At 48.7% G+C, this 24,583-nt stretch overlaps 1 protein-coding gene across 3 annotated transcripts in view; it reads left to right on the forward strand.

Moving 5' to 3' along the window:
- Positions 1-4,025: 4,025 nt before the first annotated feature.
- Positions 4,026-24,583, forward strand: part of PSKH1 (protein serine kinase H1) — a 31,414-nt gene continuing 10,856 nt past the window's right edge. The window contains exons 1-5 of one of the 3 annotated variants that reach the window (XM_027685284.1): positions 4,026-4,087; positions 5,851-6,013; positions 7,086-8,111; positions 14,808-14,846; positions 15,585-15,626. In XM_027685284.1, coding sequence (XP_027541085.1) covers positions 7,173-8,111; positions 14,808-14,846; positions 15,585-15,617 — 1,011 coding nt within the window. In that variant the 5' untranslated portion in view covers positions 4,026-4,087; positions 5,851-6,013; positions 7,086-7,172 and the 3' untranslated portion in view covers positions 15,618-15,626. Of the gene's footprint in view, positions 4,088-4,336; positions 4,361-5,850; positions 6,014-7,085; positions 8,112-14,807; positions 14,847-15,584; positions 15,627-24,583 lie in introns of those variants that run through there. The other 2 variants (XM_027685282.1, XM_027685283.1) reach the window with 2 other exon arrangements.

Raw genomic sequence — 24,583 nt, forward strand, 5'->3', positions numbered from 1 at the left:
CTGGTAGCATCTTAAAGCAACTGTCCAGGCTGAAACCTGCGGATCTGGGGGACAGAGACTGGTGGACCCCGGCACCGGGAGCCTCTGGAGCACCCAGTGTGCTGTGAAAACCCCTCGTTCCGGTTATGAAACTCCGGTGACCTACTTTACACTCCCTGCTTTTGTTCCTAATTCCCAGATATGGCCGCTCTCCAGATTTTGCCCATCAAGGCAAATTAATTGGAGTAGATCCTAATTTGCTCTCTGCTATTCTTTGGGCAGAAGATTAAATGCTCTGCAGACATTATCTCCCTCTCTCTTCTCTAAGAGACAAACCTGAATTATTAAAAAAGAAGAAAAAAAAAAAAGGGATAAAGGCTGCCCGAGTCCGGCTGAGTTGATGTTTGAATTCACTTTTTGTAATCGCAGAAGGGGCTGGGGAGGTTCCCACGTCCTGGGCAGCTGGAACCAGATGGTGACACTATTCTGGGCAGCTGTGTGAGTGAGATGGCACACGTGGCACAGCGACACGAGGGCCAACCTCCCAGCCACTCCACCCGACGCCTCCACCACACCATGGCTGAATCCTCCAGTCCTTTGCCCAGGGAAACTCCTCCCGGAGAAGGTGCCGGCCAGGGAATGACTCCTTGTCTGTGGGGATGCACTTGGGCTTCCCCAGCTGGATGGGTCGGTGTGGGGGCCACCAGCAGAAGGGAGATGGCTCCTTGCCCTCCCACAGCTCCCAGTGCCACCGTTCCAGCCTGGTGTCCCCATGGAAGAGCCCACCCAGGCACCAGCAGAGTCTCCTCCTGCATCACTGGCACCCCGGGGGGAGAGAGAGCGTTGGAAGCCGTGAGTAGCTTGGAGGACACTGTGACACAGGCCTGGCCACTGTCTGAGCTTGCGTGGGGATTTCTGCCGAGCCAAATGTCCAACTCTCCATCAGGAAACACCAAAAGTCAACCTCAATCCCTGCAGTGGGAACAGCTGAGCCGGAGTCACCTCTGCCGTGGGGGCTGTGCTCGGTCCCCCGCCCGGCACCCCATCTGTGCTCAGCTCTGGGACTTTTTTATTCCCCAGAGAGGCATATGGAAAGTTGGATTTCTTTTTTTAAGCAGCTTTAATTGAACATCCTCCCTCTCCGACCTCTGCTCAGCCTTCCCGGGACAACCTTGAGCTCTGGCCTGGCGTGGCCGCTGAGGGACGGGATGGAGCAGTGCTGGTGGGGGCCCAGGCACCCAGAGCCCAGAGGGACAAGAGGCTGCAGGGCCTCCTCGGTGCTCAGGGCTTCGCAGCCCACAGCCAATGTCCCCAAGGAGCAAGACGCTTATCCTGGTGAGAAAACTCCCTGCTGTAGCTTCAGGAATGGCTCCAGACGGATTCACAGGTTTCAGGGGCCAATAGACGGTGACCCCAAAGCCAAGCTGAGTGCCTGACCTGGCAGGCAGCGGATCATGTGGATGAGCAGACAGTTCCCAGCCTCATCCCTGGGTGCTTTGCCAGGCGGATGTCGGCTTTGTGTGGATGTCTGGTGTGATGTTCTCTTGGCTCCAGTGGGTCTCAGAGCACCACCATGGCATAAATAATACAAGAGCGAGCTGCTCTGATTAAAGTTCTCAGAAGTCCGTGGTTCTGGCCCAAGAGTTGGATACGTGTGGGCTCTTTGACATTTTCCAGCGGTGATGGGCCTGGAAGTGCCTCGTTTGATGTTCTCACGGGGCTGGTCAGGAAACAAAGCTGTGAGGAAGCAGCTAATGGAAGATGCCTCCCCTGAGGGAAATGCATCCTTGCAGAGCACTTATCCCTGTGGCCAAGGTGAGGCAGCCCACTGCTCCACACCCAGCTGTAGCAGCTGGGATGAAGAGGAGAGGCACACGCTGGTGGCACCAAGCTGGGATGACCTTGAGAAACAGCCTAAAATAACAGGATCAACTTAAATAGGGACACGTGCAAGGTTTTACACGACAGACACAGGCTAAGCCACCTCCCAGGGACAGTGCAGAGGACGTGTGGCTGTGGAAACACTTCCAGAATGAAAAGGGGGGGGTAGGAGGGCTGAAAACGCACCAGCAGCACCATTACTGTGTGAGACAACAAGAACTGGGGAATTTTTCTTGCAGGGAACTGTACAACTCACCAGATCTGTCGGGTCCATCCCAGGCAGCCCCTTCTCAACCCTCACACATTTCTGTGCCTTATTGGGAATTACGTGGAGAAGAAGCTGATGACAATAGTGTGCATCAGCAGGTACAACTTTTATTACATTATGACTTACTAATCATTTTAAACAGCCGAAGATCCCAGGAGCGTTGCAATAAACCCAGCTATTTTTAAAAGCATGGTAGGAGTGTGAAAATAGCCCCACTCCACCCGAACCGCCTCGGGAATGACGTGACAGCCAGGCTGGAAAACAAGCCCAGCAGTGTCGCGTTTGTGTCTTCCCCAGAGAAAGGAGAGCCGTCAGCATCCCTGCAAGGTGTCATCCCTCATCCCCCTGCTTTCAGGTCATCTAGGGCCGGGACGTGGAGTGTTTTGTTGGGTATGGGCAAAGGATATGAGGAAGAAAGCCCACAGGCAGTTACCAAGCAAACTTTGCGGGGTTTGTGGCACTTCGTAGCCGGGGAAAAGAAAGGGGAAAGGAATGTGCCTCGTTATTCTGTTGTGCACAACAGCTAGCCCGCAGGGACCGGGTTTTCCCTGCCAAGGAAAAGGACCTTCCGGGCAATTCTCTTGCAAAGGGAGTGTTTTCCCAGAGCCCCGAAGCCCAGCAGGGAGCCCTCGGAGCTGCTCGGTGGGAGCAGCTCTCCCAGGCGCCCCTGGGCAGCTCTCAGAGATGGGTCTGGCTCCGGAAAGGAGGTGAGGAGCCATCCATCCTTGGGCAGTGCATCCCCACGGCCATCCCTCCAAGGCGGGAGCATGGGGAGGGGGAACACCATCCCTGGGGGCCCGTGGGGCTGAGTGGGGTCCCAGGCCCCGTGGGGCTGAAGAGAGTCACAGTGTTGCAAAACGCAGAATATACCAAAATCGTCTTAAGTCAGGATGGTTTTTGATGTTTGATCTTTGTATGCTTTGATGCCTAATCAGCATGAAAGGAGACCTAATCAGTGGAAGTGGCAGAAGCCAGCATCCCTTACTCAAGGACCTCCTGGATGTAGTAAATCAAGGTGTTGACATATGTCTACGTAGACATCGCTAACCTGGCTAAAGTACTCCAGGTCCACGTATCTTAGGCCCGAACTATCTTCATTATAATACTAAAAATCACGCCTGCAGCTCAAAAAGACCCTGCCAAGGTGAAGACCCTTCCCCTGAGCATGAGTAGAAGTTACCCGGGTTATGTGATTTGTATGGAAATTACCAATTAACCCAACAGAGCTTGGGAACTTTTGTGTGTGAATAACAACACGGCAAGTCCAGTGGGACGTGCTGGATTTGTGGAATAGCCCCGAGCACCTGGGCTCAGCAGCTCTGAAATCAATAACCAGTGTTTCTCTTGAGTGTGTCAGTACTGGCTCATTGCACACCGGGGAATGCAGCTTTGGGGGTGACAGCAGGGCCAGTGGGGTGAGGGGAGCCCTGGGGTCCATGAGGCTGAGGGGTTCCAAGGGCCCCGTGGGGCTGAGCGGTCCTGGGTCCCTGAGGGAGCTGAGGGGTCCCGGAGCCCTGAGGGGCCCCAGATGGGGCTGAGGGGGGTCCCAGATCAGACTGGGGGTCCCAAAGCCCTGAGGGACCCCAGATGGCACTGAGGAGCCCCAGATGGCACTGAGGGGTCCCGTGTGGGGCTGGGATGTCCCAGACAGGGCTGGCGGGTCCCAGAGCCCTGAGGGTTCCCAGATGGCACTGAGGGGAGCCCCAGGTTCTGGGTGGGGCTGAGGGGGTCCCAAAGCCCGTGGGGTTGAGAGGTCCCGGAGCCCTGAGAGACCCCCGGGTCCTGTCCCTGCGGCCCCGCCAGGGGGCGGTAGAGCGGCCCCTCCCCGCACGCCTCGGCCCCGCCCCCTTGCCGTCTTAGCCAATCGCCGCGCGCGGCATCCCCGCCTCCTCGGGCGTCCCCGGCGCGCGGTGATGACGTCAGGAGGTGGTGCCGCGGCGCGGGCCGGAGCGGGCCCAGGTGAGTCCGGGCCCGGTGGCACCAGCGCTGGCACCGGCACCGCTCCTCCCTTCTCATCCCCCCCCCCCTCTCCCTCCGCGCCGGCGGCCGTGCGTCCCGGGACGCGCGGTGGGCCCCGGCGCCTCAGCGCTGCCGCTGCCCGGAGCGCTGGGCCGCGGGAACGGGCCGGCCGGGGGGCGAGCCCTGCCCGTCCCCGGAGCGTCCCCTCAGCGCTTCCTCGGCCTGGAGCCGAGCCTGCCGCGGGACGAGCTCCCACCACTGGCCCGGCCCTGGGTCCGCTTTCCAGGATGTGCGAGAAACGGCCTGAGTCGGGATGAGTGATGGAAACAGTGGGAGTTGTGGAAATCTCGGGAGAAGCTGTGAAAACAATCAAGAGTTCTGGGAATCGCGGTTGGTTTGGCCGAGCCTGGTCCGCCCCTGGCTCTGGCACAGTTGCCTGCGGTGCTGCAGCAGCCCCAGCCCCGGGTTTCCCCTGCAAAACCCACTGGAGGCTCCATCTGGGAATGCCGGGTCTATGACGGGTTTATGCCAGTTTTGTGCCAGGTTTATGCCAAGTTTGTTTCAGCTTTATGCCAGGTTTGTGCCAGGCAGCGAGAGGTACATTTGCCCTGTGTTACAGACGTGGTGCTCTCAGGTGAGGTGCTCTCAGCGCTGCTGTGTTGGCACAGGTGTGGTTTGCAGGTTGCTGTGTTTGAGCTCTGATTAACACAGTTAAGAGCTGCTGTCTTCAGATTTCCAACCTGGCATCTCACAGAACAGCAACGTTAAAGAGCTTCAAGTTGTGATGTATTTACTTGAGGGTGGAAGGTCTGCTTGGCCTTGGGGGATCTAGGCAGGTGACTGACACCCCTTATCCACAGGGACCTCAGCCATTCCCTGATATTTTCAGAGGGAGGGCACTTCTGAGCTGGCAAGAGCTGAGGTGTTTCCCTGCTGAGCTGTGGGGAGTGAGGTGCTGCATGTCCAAGGGAAGAAGCATAAACCCCTTGTTCCTTCCCACCACTTCCAGCTGCAGCTGGATACACCTGCACACACTCAGGTGTACTCTCTCCTCTCAGATAGTTTGGTACCTGACAAGTCTGTGATTTCCTGCTTAGAGTGGGCTTGTTATGCATCATTTCTTTAATCTTTTCCCCAAACTTGTAGTGATTGTTATACAGAGCATTTCCACCTGCACCGATGTGGAGTTGGGCATTTTGGTGCTGACTCTGGTGTGCAGCTCTGGGGTTCTGTGGGCTTCCCTGGGACTCTCAGGTGTTCACTGACATACTGGAGTTGCTGCCAGATCTCAGTTAATGCCATTAGTGGGTTTATATATGATATTTTCAAGTGTTTGGTCCTTCTCTTCAGTTTTATTTGCAGGCCCGACATTTCCTGCAAGTGCTTCTCTACAGGTTGAATTACTCTGTAATAGCTTTTTTTGTGGGTGCTCTCCCTCCATTTCTCTGTTAAGTTAATATGCTTTAAGGCTTAATAATTCTGAGACAAACTGTCCATGGGAGGAATGGTTCAGGACCAGCCACAGCTCTTTATGTTTTGTCATGGTACTTTAATCTGAACAAACCCCCATTTCCAGGGCAGCACTTGGTGAAAGTCAGTTAAGCTTCCTGTGAAGTTGGTTCTTTATTCCTATTGCTTGTACCCTACCACAGGCATGTCTGTGATGACCTCAGGGTGCTGCCAGGAGGGCTTCCCTGAGAAGTTCCTTTGGTGATGTTTGATTTTAAAACTGAATCTTAACTAAAGGCTGGTTTTCTTTCCAGGTTGCATGCAGAGTCTAAACTTCTTCCAGACGTCCATTTAAAACATTTCTTATTTCTCCACTTGATTCTCCTGATGGAAAACCAGCCAGGGTTCCTTTTCTGCTGTTCATGCTGAGGAGTTGGTTGGAGAGGTGGTGCCTGAGAGGAGATTCACCCGGTGATGGTAAGACCTGAGATCACATTTCAAGGGTGATGGTTTTCTGTAACCTCTTTTGCAAAGGCTCAGGCACCAATTGATGGGCTCTGAGCCAAAAGGTGCAAGTGTAAAACTGCCAGAGCCACAGGCAGCTTCCCCATCTCCTGGCCAGTGATATTGCTTTAATCAGCACATAAAGACTTGCCTAAGTGCACCTGATTTGGTTTTGTTTGAAATACAGTGTGATGAGCAGGAGCTCCTAGTCTGGAAGAGCTGGTGGAAATTCCACTTACTACACACAGCTCCATATGGAAAGCCAGAAGTGCCACTTGGTGCCTGAAGATGTCAAATAAAGCAACACTGAGGTTGTTGAAAGATGTCAAAGCCCACCTTGATTTCTCAGGGTTTGGAGAGTGACGGACTTGCTGACTGAAGGCTACTCTGGTTAAGTGAACGTTTCTCCTTTAGCAGGGGCTGCAACAAGTTCAGTGGTAAAATTCACCTTAAAGCCAGCGTGCCTCTGGCTCCATATTCCCTTCCTGTGCCATTCCATTGATCCCCAGGAGCAAAGCAGTGAGAGGTTTAAGACACTGTACAAGTTCAACATAAAGAAAGTCTTAAGCAGATTTGTTAAGTGAACAAGTTGCTGAGGTACTTTGTGGAGCTGCTAGTGAGGCATTTCAAAACTCTTAGGGTTTGCAGTGGCTGCTGTTGTGTGAAGTTGAGCAGTTGAAACAAAACAAAGGAAAGTGCTTGGCTCTTTCCTTAATTTGATTTTTATTAAGCAATTGTGGCTGGAAAAAAGACCTCCAGAAGTCTCAACCACTCTGTGACTACGATTCAGTGCTTAGCTGGGAGCAGAACACGAACTGTGCTTAATAAAAAGAGATACTGTGTGATTTCCATGGACACATCCATGGTTCTGACCATGGCTGTGCTTGTAGGCACTGGCTTGTGATGAAAGCAGCAGAGCACTGTGCTTGGTCAATCCCAAATTCTTAGTTTGTGGTAGCGTGGCCTACTTTTTTTTTTTTTTTCCCATTTGAACCTTTACTACCTTGATTCTGATTTATTTGTTTCTCCTTGTTCTTTTCCTAAGGTTCAAATGCGGAAATTGTCCCGGATGTGGTTGCTGCTGATGCTCCCCTGGGAACATGCCTTGACAGGGAATTAACACCAGTCAGTGATGGGCTGTGGGACAAGCAAAGTGCTTCCCGAGCCCCCCAAAGATGTGCAGCTGGACCTGGTTAAAAAAGTCGAGCCCTACACAGGCCACAGTGACATATACAAGCACTTCATCAGGGATGACTGCGGGGCCGTCATCAAGGCTGGCTCCCCCTCGCCTCCTCACCACGCCCACCCGTACCCCGGGAATGCCCTGCCCGCCCACCAGCCCGAGCCCCGCAAGAACAAAGTGGCCAAATACCGCGCCAAGTTCGACCCCAGGGTGACGGCCAAGTACGACATCAAGGCCCTGATCGGGAGGGGCAGCTTCAGCCGCGTGGTGCGGGTGGAGCACAAGGCCACCAAGCAGCCCTACGCCATCAAGATGATCGAGACCAAGTACCGGGAGGGCAGGGAGGTGTGCGAGTCGGAGCTCAGCGTCCTGCGCAGGGTCCGGCACACCAACATCATCCAGCTCATCGAGGTGTTCGAGACCCAGGACCGCGTGTACATGGTCATGGAGCTGGCGACGGGCGGGGAGCTGTTCGACAGGATCATCGCCAAGGGCTCCTTCACCGAGCGGGACGCCACGCGCGTGCTGCAGATGGTGCTGGACGGCGTCAGGTACCTGCACACGCTGGGCATCACCCACCGGGACCTCAAGCCGGAGAACCTGCTGTACTACCACCCGGGCACGGACTCCAAAATCATGATCACGGACTTCGGGCTGGCGAGCGCTCGGAAGAAGGGGGACGACTGCCTGATGAAGACCACGTGCGGGACCCCGGAGTACATCGCCCCCGAGATCCTGGTGAGGAAGCCCTACACGAACTCGGTGGACATGTGGGCGCTGGGCGTGATCTCCTACATCCTGCTCAGCGGGACGATGCCCTTCGAGGACGACAACCGCACCCGCCTGTACCGGCAGATCCTGAAGGGAAAGTACAGCTACTCAGGCGAGGTGAGTGTGCTGAGGGGAAGTCAGGAAGCTCTCCCTAGGTGGGTCTTCGTGATGGCAAGAAGCTGTTTGTCACGTGCAGGGTGGTGACGTTACCAGGGTTAACAAAATCTGTGATTCTGGCTTTTAAAATCCTTCCCCGTTTTCTGTCTGCTTTCCCAAACCGCTCCCAGTGCAGCACAGTGAACTCCTTTAAAAAACTGAGTGTTAAGGAAGAGGAGACTCTTCATGCAGAACAGAACTGGGATGCTTATGGGTGTCTGGCTGGGGGAACCTTGGCTGTGGTAAGCTGCTGTTTGAGGCTTTGCAGTAGAAACTTGTGCCAGGGTGTTTGAAATGTGGCACGTACATACCCAGCCTGATTTCTGATACAAATCCAAGTGGAGTATGAAAAATAGCTTTGCTGGCAGGCAAGGGGCACCTGGTTCCTCAATCTGGAGATATGAGCATTTCAGAAATGGATCTGCATTGTCTTCTTGACAATGAGCTTGGTGTGTGATAAATTGAAAGGTTGAAGGGTAGTTTTTGTAGATAACCATGCAAAGAGGACCCTTAGGAGATCATTTTTAGGTAGAAGATGGGTGCCCCTGCCCTCCCAGAGTCCCATCAGTCCGGACAACTCCCTTCTGATCATGGTGGGAGAGCTCAGTGACCAGCCAGCTCCTTCCCCAACACCATTACCAAGTGTAGCATAACCTCACTAGGAATCACACCTATAGAAAGTGGGGGGATCCAAATTTGCAAGTTGTCTTGCTGCTTATATCCCTCACTGTATTAAAAATACTAAAAAATTAAGCTTTTATAACTTCTTTCTTTAATAAGTAGGAGAGTGTTGTTTAGATTCCTGAACACCATGACTGTGAGGTGAATCCCACTGGGAGAGTGTTAATGAGTGGCTAAATTTATGATTCTGAAACTACAGTAAAATAACTGTCAAAACCCCAGAATAAATTAATGATCTTGTATTTTTAAGTGTGACAGGTATGTTGGCGTTTTAATGATGGATGGAAGGAATCCAGCACGTTAAGTTTTTAAACATATTAAGCTGCTTTAGGATTGTGTTTTTGAAAAAAAAAAAATCAGTCACTCTCCAAAGGGTTATCAAAGGTGTCAGTAAGTCTTTTGTACTTTAAAGCTGTCAGGCCAGCTTGTGTTAATAGCTGGAATATCCAAGTTAAATGAAACTGGGGAATTCTGGCATTTGCTTAGGAGGCCACCAAGGAGAGCCCAGATTTGACACCTTTGTGGATCTTGTTAATTCTTTCCGTGAGTGCTCCTCAAAGTCCCTGGTACACAGTGGAGACACAAGTGTGAGGGCTCATAAACCCCCAAATTTGGCAGCTTTTGGACTAATTGTATTACTTCCTTCAGAAACTGCTGAACTTGATTAGTTTCTTGCCAAAAGTATTCTATCAGCTGCTTCCTTGAACTCCAATTTCAGCTGACTTTGGCAGCCCTTTGCTTGTTTTGTTAATTTGCTGTGTTAATAGGCTTTGTTAACCAGCTGTGGAGTTGAAGCATGCAGTGGGGTTATCCTGATGCAGAAAGAGATGAATGACCAGCTGCACCATGTAACATCTGTGGGTCACACTGAACAGCAAAGTCCTCGTCACCTTGTAACCAGTGGTATTAGATCTGCCAGATCTCTGTGGAGAGTGGCCCTCTGTGACCCCAAGAGGTTTCCTGAGCTGTTTTGGGGATGTCATGGTGTCTGCATAATTTGGTGTGTTCCCTGTAATGTCTCCACTCCTCAGTGCATGAGCTTGTGTGTAGTGACACTGAATGTTATGACTCACTCAACTTTGTCACTCGCTATTTTTACTTTTTTGCAGGTTTTTTAATTAAGTTTAGCATGTTACCTAAACAGGTTCTGCCTGTTCTTGTGAAATGGGGTAATCCTGGAGTCTTAGAATCTTAGAAGTAAGAGGTGGGATACTCATGTGACACCCAGTAAATGGTGCTGATGATAGTGAGTTGTCGAGGTTAAAACAAAGCTGAGGAAGCAGTGAGGGATCACAAAATAAATTGTCTGATGTTCAGTGTGGACAAACTTGAGCTGGTCCCATGGGAAGACGGGCAGTTTGAATTTTCTGTGAGTGATGGTGGGCCCTGAAGGTGCTTCTTGCTCTTCAGAAGAAACAATTTGAGGTTAAATACTTCTAAATATCATCTTGATACTTATGATCAAAAGCTATTTGATACTAGGAGTGAGTGTTGCTGTTGCAGGTGTCCTTGCTGTGCCGTGCCCTTGAATATGAAGTGCAGTTCTGCATCCTCTGGATAAAAACACAGAACTGAAAAGCATGTGTAGAAGGGCAGTGTGAATAACCAAAGGTTATGGGTAGGCTTACATTTGAAAAACGAGTGAACAGACAGGGGCCCTTCCTCCAAAAAAAATCAACGTTTGAGGGGGGTCTCTGACCAAACTCAGTGCAGCCATAGGCAGTCTGGAGAGAGGGAATTGAGAGCAACGGTTTTGAAGGTTCCCTGGTGTAATTTACTTTGATGTCCACTGGTCCTTGTGCCAGGAGGGACTTATTTTGAGGCATTTTGTGGATTCATTGCAGCTGGGGCCACTGGATGCTCGTGGGTTGTATGTGCAGAGGTAGCACACGTGCCACAGAGACTGTGTGTTTTGGAAGTGCCAGTGCACAAGCCTGAGGCATTTGACTTGTTATCCCACTACAAATTACACACTTTAGGGGGATATTATGGATACTATGTGGGACATGAGTGGTTGTTTTGGAAAGCTGTCAGTGTTTTACTGCTTGGAAAGCAAATATGTGTCAGCCAGCAGCCCGTGTCTGCTGCCGGGATGCTTTCTGTTCCTCTAGAGCCAGGGAAAATGGATGCTTTAATTTACCACTGTAATTAAGTCTATGCCCCTAAATTGCAGACGTAGCCAGGTATTGGCAGGAGATGCAGTAAAAAAGGCTGCTCGTTTTGTGAATAAATTCTAGGAGAAAACAAAGTGAGCCAGAGATTTAGAGGTGTCTGGTGTGTTTCCCACAACCTTGCCAGCATCCTTAAAAGCCGCCCCCCGGGCGTTTAAATGCTTCCGAATTTCTGGTGTTCACAGAAAATTGCCCTTTTTTTTGTGTGTGTGTGTTACACAGGAAGAAGTGGGAAGATGTCAGAAATGAGGCTGTTGATGAGTTTGTTGGACTAATGGTAATGACAGGAGCCATAAGTCCTGGTTTCTTTGGAGCAGGAGTGGGCAGAATGCTTGAGTGCATTGCAGAAATGTCTGTCTTGGATAGATGCAGAAGCAGAAGTTTCATGGGAGCAGCTGCTTTTGTTGTCTGAAGTTTGAGGATGTGAAATGGAAGAGGAAATGTTAAAAGAAGCCTGTGAACTGCAGTGCCCAGAGCTGATAGCTTGAGTTCCAGGGGGGAAGGATGAAGGTGTCTTCAGGCTGCACCAGGTCAGGCAGCAGCAGTGCCCTGGGTTTGCAGAGCCTCAGTGCTGAGTCCTGCTTTTTGAAGAAGTCTGGCCTCAAAACCTGGTCAGAGAGGAAGGACAAAGCTGTATTGAAAGAGGAATAAAAGCCAAGATGCATGCTGACCTGAGAAGCAGCTCCATGTTCTTGGAAAAACAAGTCATCTCACATCCAGCTAATGTAATTGCTTTCTGACTGGGACCCTCTTACCCCGGGCTCCTGTTCCTGGAGTGTGAGATCTGTTTGAAGAGGCCATTAGCAGATCAATAGGAGAGGTCTCCCACAATAGGTTATTCAGGTGCTGCTGACATCACTGCACTGATTATCTCTTGTATCTTCTTCTGTACTTTTTGAACTCCTCGGAGTAATGGCTAGGGTGAGGAATGAAGGAAAGCTGGCTTTGTAACTTGGTATGCTTTCTTTTTTTCTGAGCATCCCTGAGTAAGGGTTAGGTGGGCTATTGACACTGCATTGGATGTAGCCTGCTGCAAAGTTATTCTCTTTCACTTGTTTTGTTAGAACTTACTGAAAAGAAGGCTTGGCAATATTTTAAAATTGAAATCTTGGGGATAAAACTGATTTCTGGGGGTCTCTTTGTAGCTTAAAAAAGTTGATTGAGGAATAAAGCTGGAATAACATTCACAGTTTCCTTTGAAAGTGCAGAAATGAACATCAGGCCATCATTATCCTGCTAGGACAGGGTTGCTCTAGTTCTGTTTCAAAGCTTCTTCTGTTGAATACCAGTACTTTTATGCTGCTTTACCCACCTGGGAAAATTGCCTGAAGAAGTGAAAGGTAATATATGTTATGGTTAAATTGGGAAGCTGAGCTGGGGTGTATGAATTGTTCTGGTTTTGCTATCTGATCTGGGCAAATCATTTCCCCTCATGGTCTGTTTTCCTATTTATAGAACAGAATCAGCTTTTTTGTGGTGGGTTCACAGTGGGTGAGGTTGGTGTGGGCTGCTGTGGGAACATCTCTTAATCAAACACCCTAAAAAGCTTGTTCTAAATAATGGTGCCAGTGGATGCATTGGTGAATGGGGTGTAAGGAGAGACATGTTTGATACACGAAGGAAGTTGGGCAATGCAAGTCTGGAGGAGCTCTGCAAGGGACTGAGCAGCCATGCAGAGAGAACAGCTGGCCTGGCTTCCCACAGTAGTGTTCCAGTGCCTACCACTGAACTTAAAACTGCAGGAAGATTTAGGCACAAAGGGACCTCAGGAAGTCTCTGGACCAACCTCCTGTTCTGAGAAGGGCTGAATTTTGAGCTATATGAGGTTGCTTAGCACCTTATTCACTCCAGCTGCCACGAGGGTGGAGATGTCACCGCCTCTCTGGGCTCTGTCCTGGGGCAGCCCAGTCCAGTTCTTGTGGGAACTGTGATTTCTCTTTACATCCAGATAGAATTTACCCAGTTGCAGCTGGACAGTCACCACTTGCCTTTTCACTGGGCACCTCTGGGACATCTGGTGGGGTGTCCTCCTCCCTAAGTGCCCTGATAGTGCTGGCAGATGCAGTTAGATCCATTTCTCCAGCTAGATGAGGTCCTTCTGGATGGTGTTCCTGCCCTCCTGTGTATCAGCAGCTCCTCCAAAGCTTTGTCAAAAGCAGCCAAGAAACACATACTAAAAACTTTAATGGTAAAGAGAGATTTGCAGCTCAAATGCCTTGAGAGCAGAGCCAGAGGAGGGGCCTAACGTGCAGATTGTGTGTGCATTGCATTTCTTCTTTTCTCTCCTTGGACATTCAGAGCCTTAATGATTTTCCACCTTAGCTTGGAGTTGAAAGCACCAGGTTAAATGCAGGTGTTGAGTAAACTCTGCAGGTCCTCCATGGATAGGTTCAGGCTGGAAGAACACCCTTGGATACAGGAAAACCAAGCTGAGTGAAGTGGTGTGAATGGTGTTCCCACAATAACTAACTCGGCCTATGTAGGCAAAGAAGCAAAACACTTTCTCCCCAAAGCAGTTTCCCTGCCTGCAGGTGATAGGAGAAGCAGGAAACATGGAGAGTGCATTAACAAACAAACTGTGCATGTGCTACCTGACAGACAGCAAGATAAAAATAAAGCCATTTCGAGGCAGCTGATGCATGTTTACAGGATGAGTCCTTACCCAAGTACGTGGGCACGTCTGCAGAGCGTTTTCAAAGTATTCTTGTAATTGTCCTCGTTGTGGAGGACTTTTAATCCCTCAAATCCCTTGTGACACATAATGGAGGAGACAGGTGACAGGCTTGTCAAATTTTAATATTAATTTCCTGCATTTATTCAACTTTTTGAGAGAGAATGGGGTGGAACTTGAGCCCAGACTGCTTCTGACTCAGTTGGGAGCTGGTTGTTGAATCCCCCATCCAGCTCCAAAGGGACTGATCAGTCATTGTATTATGATGACTGTGGTTGGATTTCCTATCAAATGACAAACTTATTCTAAAAAAGGCACAAGCAATAAAAAGGAACTGCAATTATTCTTGGTAACCTCCTTCCCCTAAAAGTTGCAGATGGAAATGTAAAGTGGCAACTCAACTTTCTATTTCGCTTACTTTTATTTTAGTGGAGAAGCTGATTTCCTGTAGGAGAGGGAAAAAAATTATACTTGCATATCACAGAAAATCGCTCCATAATCCTTATTGCTTTGCAGGAGAGTTCAGTCAGTGTAGGACAAGTATTCTGAAATTTTGGATGTGGCTTTTTAAAGAGCAGTAGGTTTTGCATTGATGCTGTGACAGATCTGGCTGGCTGCCAGTCCTGGAATGACTCCTGTGTGCTTGTACTTTGGGTCACTTAAAATTAATTACATATGCCTATGTAATTAAAGCAAACACAGTCTTTTGTTGTTTTGATGACAAAAGTATAACCACTTTATAAAAATTACCAGTTTGGAAAAAAAATCAAGTGTTCCGTAGCATATGAGCTTTATTTTCTATTTTATACTCTGTTTACCCCAGAAATGTGTCCAGGTTTTTTCCTGCAGTACATACTTGTATATTATCAAGTTTTGTGTAACAGGTTATCTGCTAATTAAATTGGTTATAGGGAAGAAACTGCCCTGAATGAGGGAAAACTCTGCTCTGGTTATCTTCTCCTAGTACATCTCCTGTTTAAGATGGGCTGTAAGGCACCCTGGCTTCTCCAAGTTTGGGCTGGAGTATGTCTTTGGGAAAACACTCAAAGCAGATTTAAAATATAGCCAGTAACAGAGAATCACCACTGGCCTCTAATGCTCCCTTGGTCCTGTATATTTTTTTTTTTAATACAGGAGATAAAGTCATGTGTATACAAGAGGCCAGGAGAGCTGGTAGGTGCCTCCCATTTATGGAAGATTTACCTTTGCACGGTGTCCTCTGCTGCCCTTTGCTCTAAGAGGAGCTCATTGCAAAGCCACCTTATTCTTCTGGAAGTTCTCCATGGGGTCAGTGCCTGGGAGGGTCTGGATGCAGCAGGATCCCTCCCTCGAGAGGACCCTGGCTGGCCACACTGGCTCACGGTGTTGCCCTCCCTGGCTGTGCCAGATGGTCTTTAGACCCATTAGATGTTTTTGCCAGACACAGTCGTCACCTTGGCCTCTGATCTCTGTGCCAGGAGAGAGGAGAGACTTCAAACCATCAGGGTGGCCAATTTTCCAGTCTTCCCCCTGGAGTTTTGAGTGTCCCAAGCTGTTGACTGTAGTGTAACGAGGAAAACAGGGACAGGGCAGCTGAAGGCAAGGTTTTAAACCACATTTGCAGTACTTGTTTGCATGAGCATACAAGTCTCTGGGACCATGTTTGAGCCTTCTTGGGGAAAGAAAGAGCTTTTTACATACAGCAGCTGCTGTTTTTTCCCTGTGAGCCACATTAGGTAGTAGAAGCGTTTTACAGTAGTCCTGTTGTTAGACCAATGCAGGCATTTTTATTTATTTTTTCCTCAAAATTAGAGTTGGGTTTGTTTTTTTCTTTTTCCCCATGTAGGGAAGAATTTATTTATTTTTTTTTAATATAAATTGCTGAGGCCTTTGCCTGGAGAAAAAAAAAAGTAAGAAAACATCCATTTACAGAGGAATGTGCTTTCGAGTTTCCTACGTCTGTGAGAAAGGGGCGATTTTTTTTTTTAAGCAGCACAATAAGAGTGCTGGCGGAGCTGCAGCCGGGGCTCTGCTGAAAAGGGCACTGTGCTCTGCTTTGAAGAGCTCAGGCACTTGAACAGGATGAAAGCCGGGCAGGGAACACGGAGGCCAGCCCAGTAAATGCACTTCTCTTGGCTCCTGCTCTTCCTCTGCTTTTAACGCGGCGGCTCGGTGGGTGTGAGGGGACAGGTGGGTTCGTGTTGCTCCGTCGCCGGGAGCTGAAGTGTTTGTCCAGATCTCTCCCGCTGCAGGAGCATCTTTGGAAACCCAATAACCGCAGATAGAAACCTGGAAAATTGTTTGGCTTCCCACAGGTATCAGTGACCCCGCTCCTGCAAAACTTCATTGTGTTGTGTTGGTAAACACTTCGTGTGCACGTAAAGAAACACCTTTTCCCAGTGAAAGGGCTTTGAAACCAATGTATGCATTTAAAAATCAATCCCCCTTCGCTTTGGCTGCTTCTTGAGGTACTTTTTGAAGGTTGTTTCCTCCGATGGAATTGGTGTGTTGGGAGGACCTTTTTCAGTTACTCCTTTTGCCTCTTTACTGTTTACTTCAGAGGATAACGCCAAATCCTAGGGCAGGATAAGCAAAGGGAAGCAAGGAGAGGGGGGGCATCTTTCTCTTCATACATCTGTCAGTCCTATACCACTGCAGTCTGCAACACTCAGCATTAGCAGTTTATATTTCACGGAACTGTGCCTGTCATAAGGGCAGGGTGGAAACTCTGCTGAGCCTCAAAGCCCCTGGAAACAAAGAAAGCAGGAAAGGAATCTCCATGGAGAAGAGGAATGTGGGTTTTTTCCCAGTAATTTCGTTCACAGCCCTTTTTCCTTAGGACTGCTGTCCATACCAGTAGCACCTGCAGGGTGAGGGGCAGCAGCTGAGCATTTTGGTTAAGGTTTTTGGGTGAATGACTGGGTTTGGGGAACTGGTGCACAGTGGATGGCACATAATATAAGGATGGAAGGCAGGAGCCACATCTGAGGGAAAGGGACATGTAATAGTGCTGGGATTTGGCATATATTGTCATTCCTTCATCTGTGGGCCCTATAAAATCCTGTTAATGGTGGAATAGTATTTCTGCAGAATTATGGATGTGGGGATAAAGGGACATTGGAAGGGTAGAAAAAGAATATTAAGCTCCCTCTATACAGAATACACATGATTAACAGAAAGGATTTGAGCTATCAGCTACCATTGGTGCCTTTGACTCCTTTACATTTCCCTTAAAAACAGCCTAGGCCATTTCCTCTTTTCCCTGTGGCTGGTTTAATCCTAGAGGCACAGGGAGCACTGACGGGCACCTGTAGAACATTTTTAAAGTGAGGTTTCAAGTGGGTCCTGTCAAAGTGTTGCACTCTGGAAAAAAAATACAGCGTCTTCCTAACTCCCCTCTGAGCCCCCAGGCTGAGGCTTTGAGGTTTTGCAGAGCTGGCACCTGGCTGCAGTTCCAGCTGCTGTCCCTGCTGCAGGTTGAAAGCCAGTTTTATTTAATCAAAGCTGAGCTCTGCAGAGAAGGGCTGTGAACATGCACCTTGCTGCAAATCACTTTGTGGCCTGCAGTTGACCCTGCCTCAGAGTGAGGCTGCTGGATGTGATGTGTTTGGAACAATGTGGTGTTGAAAGATGTCTCAGATTCCCTCTGACCGGAATTTGGGACCTCCCTAGCAGTTGCAGTGTGCCCCTGCCCTGGGATGCGATGAAGGAGGCGTTAACCAGCACATGTGGTGTAGGTAGGAAGTCAAGGTTTTGATTTCAGATGGTCCAAATCTCATCTCAGCTGCAAAAGGTGAAATGGGGAATTTGGGGGAATTCTGTTGGTGCTGAGCTGGAGGGCTCAAAAGGTGCTCCCTAAGCCCGGAAGTTTTCTTGGCAGTCTCCTCACCTAATCCCTGAAATCCCTAAATTTTACGAGATTGCAATTGAGGCACTGAGGCTGCAGGCACAGGGAACTGGGTTTGCTGTTTGGGGCTGGAAGGGGTGGCTCAAACCACATCCAAGTTCTCTGGTTTGGAGCACGAGCTGCTGCTTCTCTCTCCACTCTCACCACCCTCCTGCTTCGCCCTCCTGCTGCCCCGAGTGAGTGACAAGGTAGACATCCCAGGCATGCTTTCCAATACCTCTGTTATTTTAAATGGATGTTGTTATGGATTTTCCTGAAAGCTGAGCTTTCGCTAATACACTGGATTAGTGCTGATTGGTGGCATGGGAGCCATGTGCACAAGTGGAGGAGAGGCAGAACGTTCTGCTGGTGGCTGTTAAGAGATAACCTGCTGTTCGTGCAGGGGACACCTGAGGGTTGGTGTGGGCCTGTGCCTGGCTGTGTGTCTGTAGCTTGTGAACTTCCATCAGCACGATACACCCCACACATCCAACACACCAGCACTTCAGGCACTTCGAGTGATTAACCAAAGAGTTTCATTTGGTGCCTCACAAAAGGTAGAACTGAGCTTTCTGGTTAAAGTATTTGTGTGCTTCCTGCCTTTGTCTGTGTCTGAGGAGTAATTTCTAAGGGATTTTTTCACAGCCCGATCACTTTGAGAATGGTTATGTAGCTCAAATGTGAGAAAGGTTTCTTGTTACAGCTGGGATGACTCAAAAGACTTTATATGCTGTTATATCAGCTGCTGATAGGAGTGCCTGGGTTACAGTTTCTTACCTCTTTGCACTTAATCCTTCATATTTTTTTTCACTTGCTTTTAGCTTTACAGGTTGCAGGGATTCTCGGTGACATTCTAAGCTACCGTTTTGCTCCAGAGACTGATATTGCAAAATTAGGGGAAACTAGCTTGAGCCTTGGATGAGAATATAAAATAATTTCGTGGCAAACTCCTCTTCCAAAGTTCAAAGGAGTTCCCATACCTCTAACATTTGGCACAGGGGCTTGGCAAGGATGGATCTGGTATTGGAGGGACCTTTAGCTATTTCATGAACATGTTCCCTGGTCTCTGAAAACTCCCTGTTTGGAAATGTGCTGTAGCCTGGCTTTGGGAACCTTCTGTGCGTGCTGAGGGTGTGCCAGGCACATAGAGCTCCTGAACAGTCAGTATGGGTAAATCTAATGAGCAAGTGGGATCTGAAGATTTGTTCTTAACAAACAGAATTACCCAAGTGAATTACCCAAATCCGCTGGCAAAGGAGAGGCAGGGTTTGAAGCCTTCCTCATCTTCTGGAAGCAGGGGGCCTTCTCCTCTCCCTGGCTTTGGGCAAGCAGCATTGCCTCACACGTCCTCTGCATCAGCTGGTGTCTTCTGTGTCAAGAGGTGAGAAGTTCTGTGGGAGAAGGGTTGGCACCAGGAAAGCTGTGCTGCTCCACTTACTGTTAGAGATAATTTTGTCCTCATTTGCCCTCCATGCCGAGCAAAACTTCTGTCACCTAGAAGTGAGGAAAATAATGTTCTCCAGTCATCCTGGGGACAGAAGCCAGCAGGCAGGTTCTGCTGTGTGGAGCTTTCAAAATCTGCCACAGGGAGAGCGTGGGGACCAAATCTTGTGTTTCCCCAAACCCGTTGTGTTAAAATTGGCATTTACTTATGGGTGGCTCATCAGTAAAGTAGAACACGTAGTGATGGTGGTTCTCTAGAAATTGCCGAAGGTCCAGAGGTATTTTCAGGGTTTATTGACCGACCCAGGTGAGGGGAGCAGAGGTTTTTTCATTATATTTGCAGATGACATGGAATTGGAAGGGTTGCAAAGTGCACTGAGTTCTAAATAGCCCTAACAAATTCAAGCAGTTCAATAGCAGGTGTATTTAAAAAAAAAATAAGAGCAAGTTAGTACACAAAAATAGGTGAAGAACAGAAGATTAGGAGGTGTTGGCTTCTCAGAAAAGGATCTGTCTATGAATCAGAAACTATTATGTGAGGGCAGAATCATACTTGTGGGAAAAGATGAACATACTGAGGTGTATGAGCAGGAAAACAGACAGCGTGTGGTGTGATCCTGCTGCGTTCAGGGGCTGGTTCTGCATGCCAAGCTGAAGCTCTTGACACTTCTGGGCAGCAGACTCCAAAAACACCACGGGCCAAGTGGAGAGACTTGACAGAAGATCAACAAAAACAATCGTGAGTCGAAAAAACCACAGTCTCCGGAAGCCTGAAACATTTTTGGCTGTTTGGCCTGGAGAACGTGTTGTCATAGCAGTTTGCAAATATGCAAAAGGCTGCTTCAAAGGGGAGAAGGAATAATCTCTTTCCCAGATTATGTCAAACCAGAGCCTTAAATGGCACTTAGAAAGATTCACTCCGGACCTTTTACAACACCAGTGTCTCCTGCTCCTAAAAAATGTGTACCCAGAGGGTTTGCTGAAGCTCTCTTGCAGAACAAGTGAGGCAGTCATCTGTCAGGAGTGATGCATCTGCAGTGGATCCTTTGGGGATCCTTGGGATGGACTGCATGATCCCTGGATGTCTGTTGCAGCCCTGTTTTCACCCTGATTTCCCAAGGAAGCAGAGTTTGTGGAACTGTGCTGTCTGTCTTTCAGTTTTCCAGAATTAACTATTTAAATTCTAAGGTCATTGTCAGCCCAGTCTGAGCATTGTGGAGGACTCAAAGGCCTGATGTTTCTATGAGTTTTATGGAAGTCGGTGGCTCAGTGGGAGAGAGAACTAAAGCACATCCTTTGCTGCAGGAAAGATAATTGGATATCGGTCAAAATTTACCCAGAGCTGATCAGCACATGCTTATTCCTGAACCACTGATGGCACACTTGACCCTGTTAAACATGTGGGATGGAACCTGGACTGGGATACATGTCAGAAGGAGGGATGTGCTGCTGCCATGAAGGGGAGATGACAGTGCTGGCTGGGGACAGGGTGGAGAAGCACTCGAGTCAAAGAAACCTTGGTTACAAGAGACCTTTGAAGGGCTCTAATCCCACTCAGCTTGAACAGGACTGTAGCCAGTACTAGATCATGTTGGCTGTGACTTTGTCTTCCTGAATCTTAAAAGTCTTCAAGGATGGACATCCCCCACCTCTCCAGTGACCTTTTCCAGGGCTGCACCACCCTTCCCTGGTATTTCCTGATACAGACCTTCCAAGGCACAGTTTCTCCATGTTGCCCCTTGTTTGGACCTGCTGTGTGGTGGCTCTGTAATCCTTGTAACTATTTCTAAGTAAATGTAATATGCTATTAGATTGTCCTTAGACTTCTCTTTGCCAGACTGGGCAAGTCCAGCTCCTTCCAGCCCTTCTTGAAGGCTGTGTGTCAGGGATCCCTGGCTGTCTTGGCAGCCCTCACCTGGATTTTCTCTGCAGCCTTTTTTAACCTGGGGGTGGCCAGGCTTGACAATAGTTAGTATGATTTCACATGGCAAATTGAAATATTTTTATGTTGTTTTGGAAAGAAAATTACCCCAACAATGTAGGAAAGAACAGGGTAGGATTTAACAGGGGGAAAAAAAATTGCACCGGTGTAAGACTGTAGTTGTAGAATTAGGAATGTGTAAATTAGGGGTGTTTGATTTGTCCTTGCTACTTTAGGTTTTCCTTCTTGTGTATGTGCAGGTTGGTGCAGTGTCAATGACATACTTTGTTGTTCAGCAGGATCTCTGTCTCCCTCACTGAATAGTTGGGATGAAGAAAGAAATTTGAGGAGAGAATAAGGAGAAATGTGTCGGAATGGGATCCAGAACAGTTGTCCTGCTCTGGATTCTGACAGAAACATCCCAAATAGTGCCAGGAAAGACAACTGTAAACCAGTCACCCAGGACTGAACTGTGGTAAACCAAGCAAACCTACTTATAGTGTCTCCTGATGTTTTGTGTACTTCAAAATAGGTTATATCCACCTTGCCTACCCAAAGCAGTGCTTTCTGGCAGAGAAACAGGAATGACATTAGACTGGGCCATGCTGGCCTAACTTGGGAAGAACTTAGATACCCTAAACCTGGGCTTTCAGAAAGTGCTCAGATGAAAGAAGGGGCATTTCACCTCTTCTGACCCATGCCAGGGTTGGATTATGATTAGAACTGAAAGAGTGACTAAGGAAGAAAGTAGAGTCTAGCCAGGCAGTGGGGCAGCTGGAGTCTGGACACTGCTGGTGTTTGAGGCACAGCTTCTCATCTCGATCCTTGTGGGTCCCTTCTAACTCAGGATATTCTGTGATTAACTTGTGTGCTGTGTTTGGCCTCGAGGAGGTTAAAGCAACTGTCTGGAGCAGCAGAGGAGAGCTGATGCCTGCCAGAGCACAGTTGAACTGGCAGCTAAGACTGTCTTAGGATTTACTCCCCCTTGTTCATTCCCTTGTAAGCACCCAGGGCTTGTGCACCGACAGCTTGGAGCTTGCAGGATGGGGGGGGTGTGTACGTGGGAGGTTATAAGCTTATCTGTTCATCCTTCCACCACTGCACTGATCAGCGTGATGAAAGATACTCTTCCTCCCTGGGGAAGACTTTTCCTCCTGTCAGGAGCTACTATTTCTTAATTAAACTGTTACTCTGAATTTGTGCGTGGAAACACGTATTGACTTCAGCTGCAGTTCGCAGCCAATACTCTCTTAAGGCAGCGGTTCAGAGTGAGAGAACATCATTCAGCTCAAGTTTGAGTTTTCTGAGAATAAAAGCACCGAAGATGTCAGGATACCCAGATGTCAGGAAAAGGTTGGGAAAGGTATTTCCCAGTTTAGTTACTGAAAATACTGCTGTGAACTGGTGCTGCAGCAACACCTTTGGAAATTTCTGACTCCTTCCCTGTTTTGGTGGCAGTCTCCAGCAGTGTGTACTTGGTGATCTCATCTTTTCACCTGCATTCTTCCAAGTCCAGGTCTCTTGACCCTGAGCTTCCTCAATATACAATTTCTCAGTCAGGGTAGTGGTTTAAGTCCCCTGTGTGTGACTGTAACTTGCTGACACATTTTTTAAGAGAAGTGAAGCGAGCCAAGCTAAAATATGGTATTACCCCATTTTAACAGCTATTCCCTTGGCACTGCACTTAGAAGAGCCACCCCTGGCTGGAGAGAAAAGCTTTGTGCTTATTGTTTTTGTAGCTGCTGTAATTTTAGTCCATGGTTCCAGCTGAATACTCAGTGCCTGTACAGGGAGAACGGGCTGGCTATTTCCATTCGAAAAGCTGGGTTATAGAAGTTCACAGCACCAGATGGCTGCGCATACTTATAATGCTCTGGATTATTAAAGGGCTGTTGTATTTTCCTCTTTCATCCTTCCTTTATTCCTCCTCCCCACATCAACAAATTAATGCTGAATGCTCGTGAGTCCGTCCTGCGCGGACTTTAGCACATGACATCTTTTCATTGGAAACTTTTTGTTCCGGCTCTTTTGAACTGGTTGGTTTTGATCACCTCTTTGCAACTGCTCCGGGGCTGAGTGATGCCCGGGAGAGTGCAAGCCTGGTGTTACCAGAGCCCCAGCACAGTCCTAGGCTTGGTTTGCCACCGCTCCTTTGGAGTTGACACTTCCCATTTTCTGAAGTCATGTGGGAATCCCCTAAATTAGACAAAACTGCTGCGTTAGCATGAATGGGTGAAGGATGCAATGCAAAGAATTCTTGGGGGCCTTCATAGAATCATTAGGGTTGAAAAAGACCTCTAAGATCATCCAGTTAGTTTCCTTTTCAAAACTAACAGCATGTCATTTGTCTACCACCATAAACATCAGAATTTTGAAGTGCAGCTACTCTGAGAAGTTATAGAAGCTGGAGAGATGTGCTCTGCCCCCAGCACCATACCTGTGTGTTAGATTGAGTCATTTTTGGGAGAAGAAAATAAATTGAAAGACAAAAACCTTTGCTGTTCATATTTATGATACAGGCTGAAAGAGATGGGGCTGTTCAGCCTGAAAAACTGGGGAGACCTTAGAGCTCCTTCCAGTACCTAAGCAGGCTCCAAGAGAGCTGGACAGGGACTTCTGACAAGGGCCTGGAGTGACAGGGCAAGGGGGAATTGCTTCACACTGACAGAGGGCCAGGTTAGATTGGATATGAGCATATCTGGGGGTACGAGTTCGTATTTGGGGGAAGCTGCATTGCTGAAATATAGAGACTTCCAAAATCTGATTTAAAAGAAATACTTAGGGGGGTGGAACAAAGTAACTTAGAAACCTGAATGTAATAGAAATATTTTAAAGAACTAGTATCCAACAGGACAATGTATCATAAACCTCTTCATCATGTATTTTCAGGTAAAAACAAGTGAAAAGCCGGCATAAAACACCTGTTAACTTGTTTGCAGTGCGGGTTTTGGTGACCTCTCGACAGCGGGCAGAGTAAAATTCAGGGACTCTGCTCTGGTGTCCAAACTCGGGCCTGAGAGCTGCTCTGCCTCCGGAGGGTTGGCTCCCACCCCCACCCCAGTGCAGTGCAGTTGGCTGAGAGGATCCACGCCGGTAACTAACGGGGGGCAGCGTTTGGTTTGGTTTGGTTTGGTTTGTGACACACATTGGGAGCTCCCTGCGGCGCCGCCGGGCCCGCGCTCGCGTCAGCCACGAGGGGAGAGAGGTGGGTTGGTTGTTCAGCCCGGAGAACAACGTGTTGTTTGTTCCCCACACGCCGGCGTGGACGGCGCCTCGGCAGCTTTTATGCTGATGTGAATAACAAGCAGGGGTGGTGGTGGGGTTTAATCACAGAGAGCCGAGCACCGCACGCAATCACACAGCCTAAGTGACACTCATAGGAGGATCTCTTTCTTTTCCTCCTCCTCCAGGCTCTGAGCCTGAGTCTGAATAAAACATAACACACTTGAGAGCTCTTTAAGGCATTGTAAAGGAGGCTGCTTTCCCCTGAGTTTGTTGTCTGGCAGGGCCAAAGTTACAGATGGGTGATGCGCCCTGTGTTTTACGGAGCTTAGAAGTTCAGGAGATGCTTTAGTGGGGAATGCTGGTGCACCTCAGAAGCAGCAGCTGGCATTCCTGAGGGACCAGAGCTACAGGTCACCACTGTGAGAGTTTCTCCCATTGTCATTATGGCTGTAAGAC

Source organism: Neopelma chrysocephalum, unplaced genomic scaffold (genome assembly GCF_003984885.1).
Source record: "Neopelma chrysocephalum unplaced genomic scaffold, ASM398488v2 Primary Assembly neopelma1_68b, whole genome shotgun sequence".
NCBI lineage: Eukaryota > Metazoa > Chordata > Aves > Passeriformes > Pipridae > Neopelma > Neopelma chrysocephalum.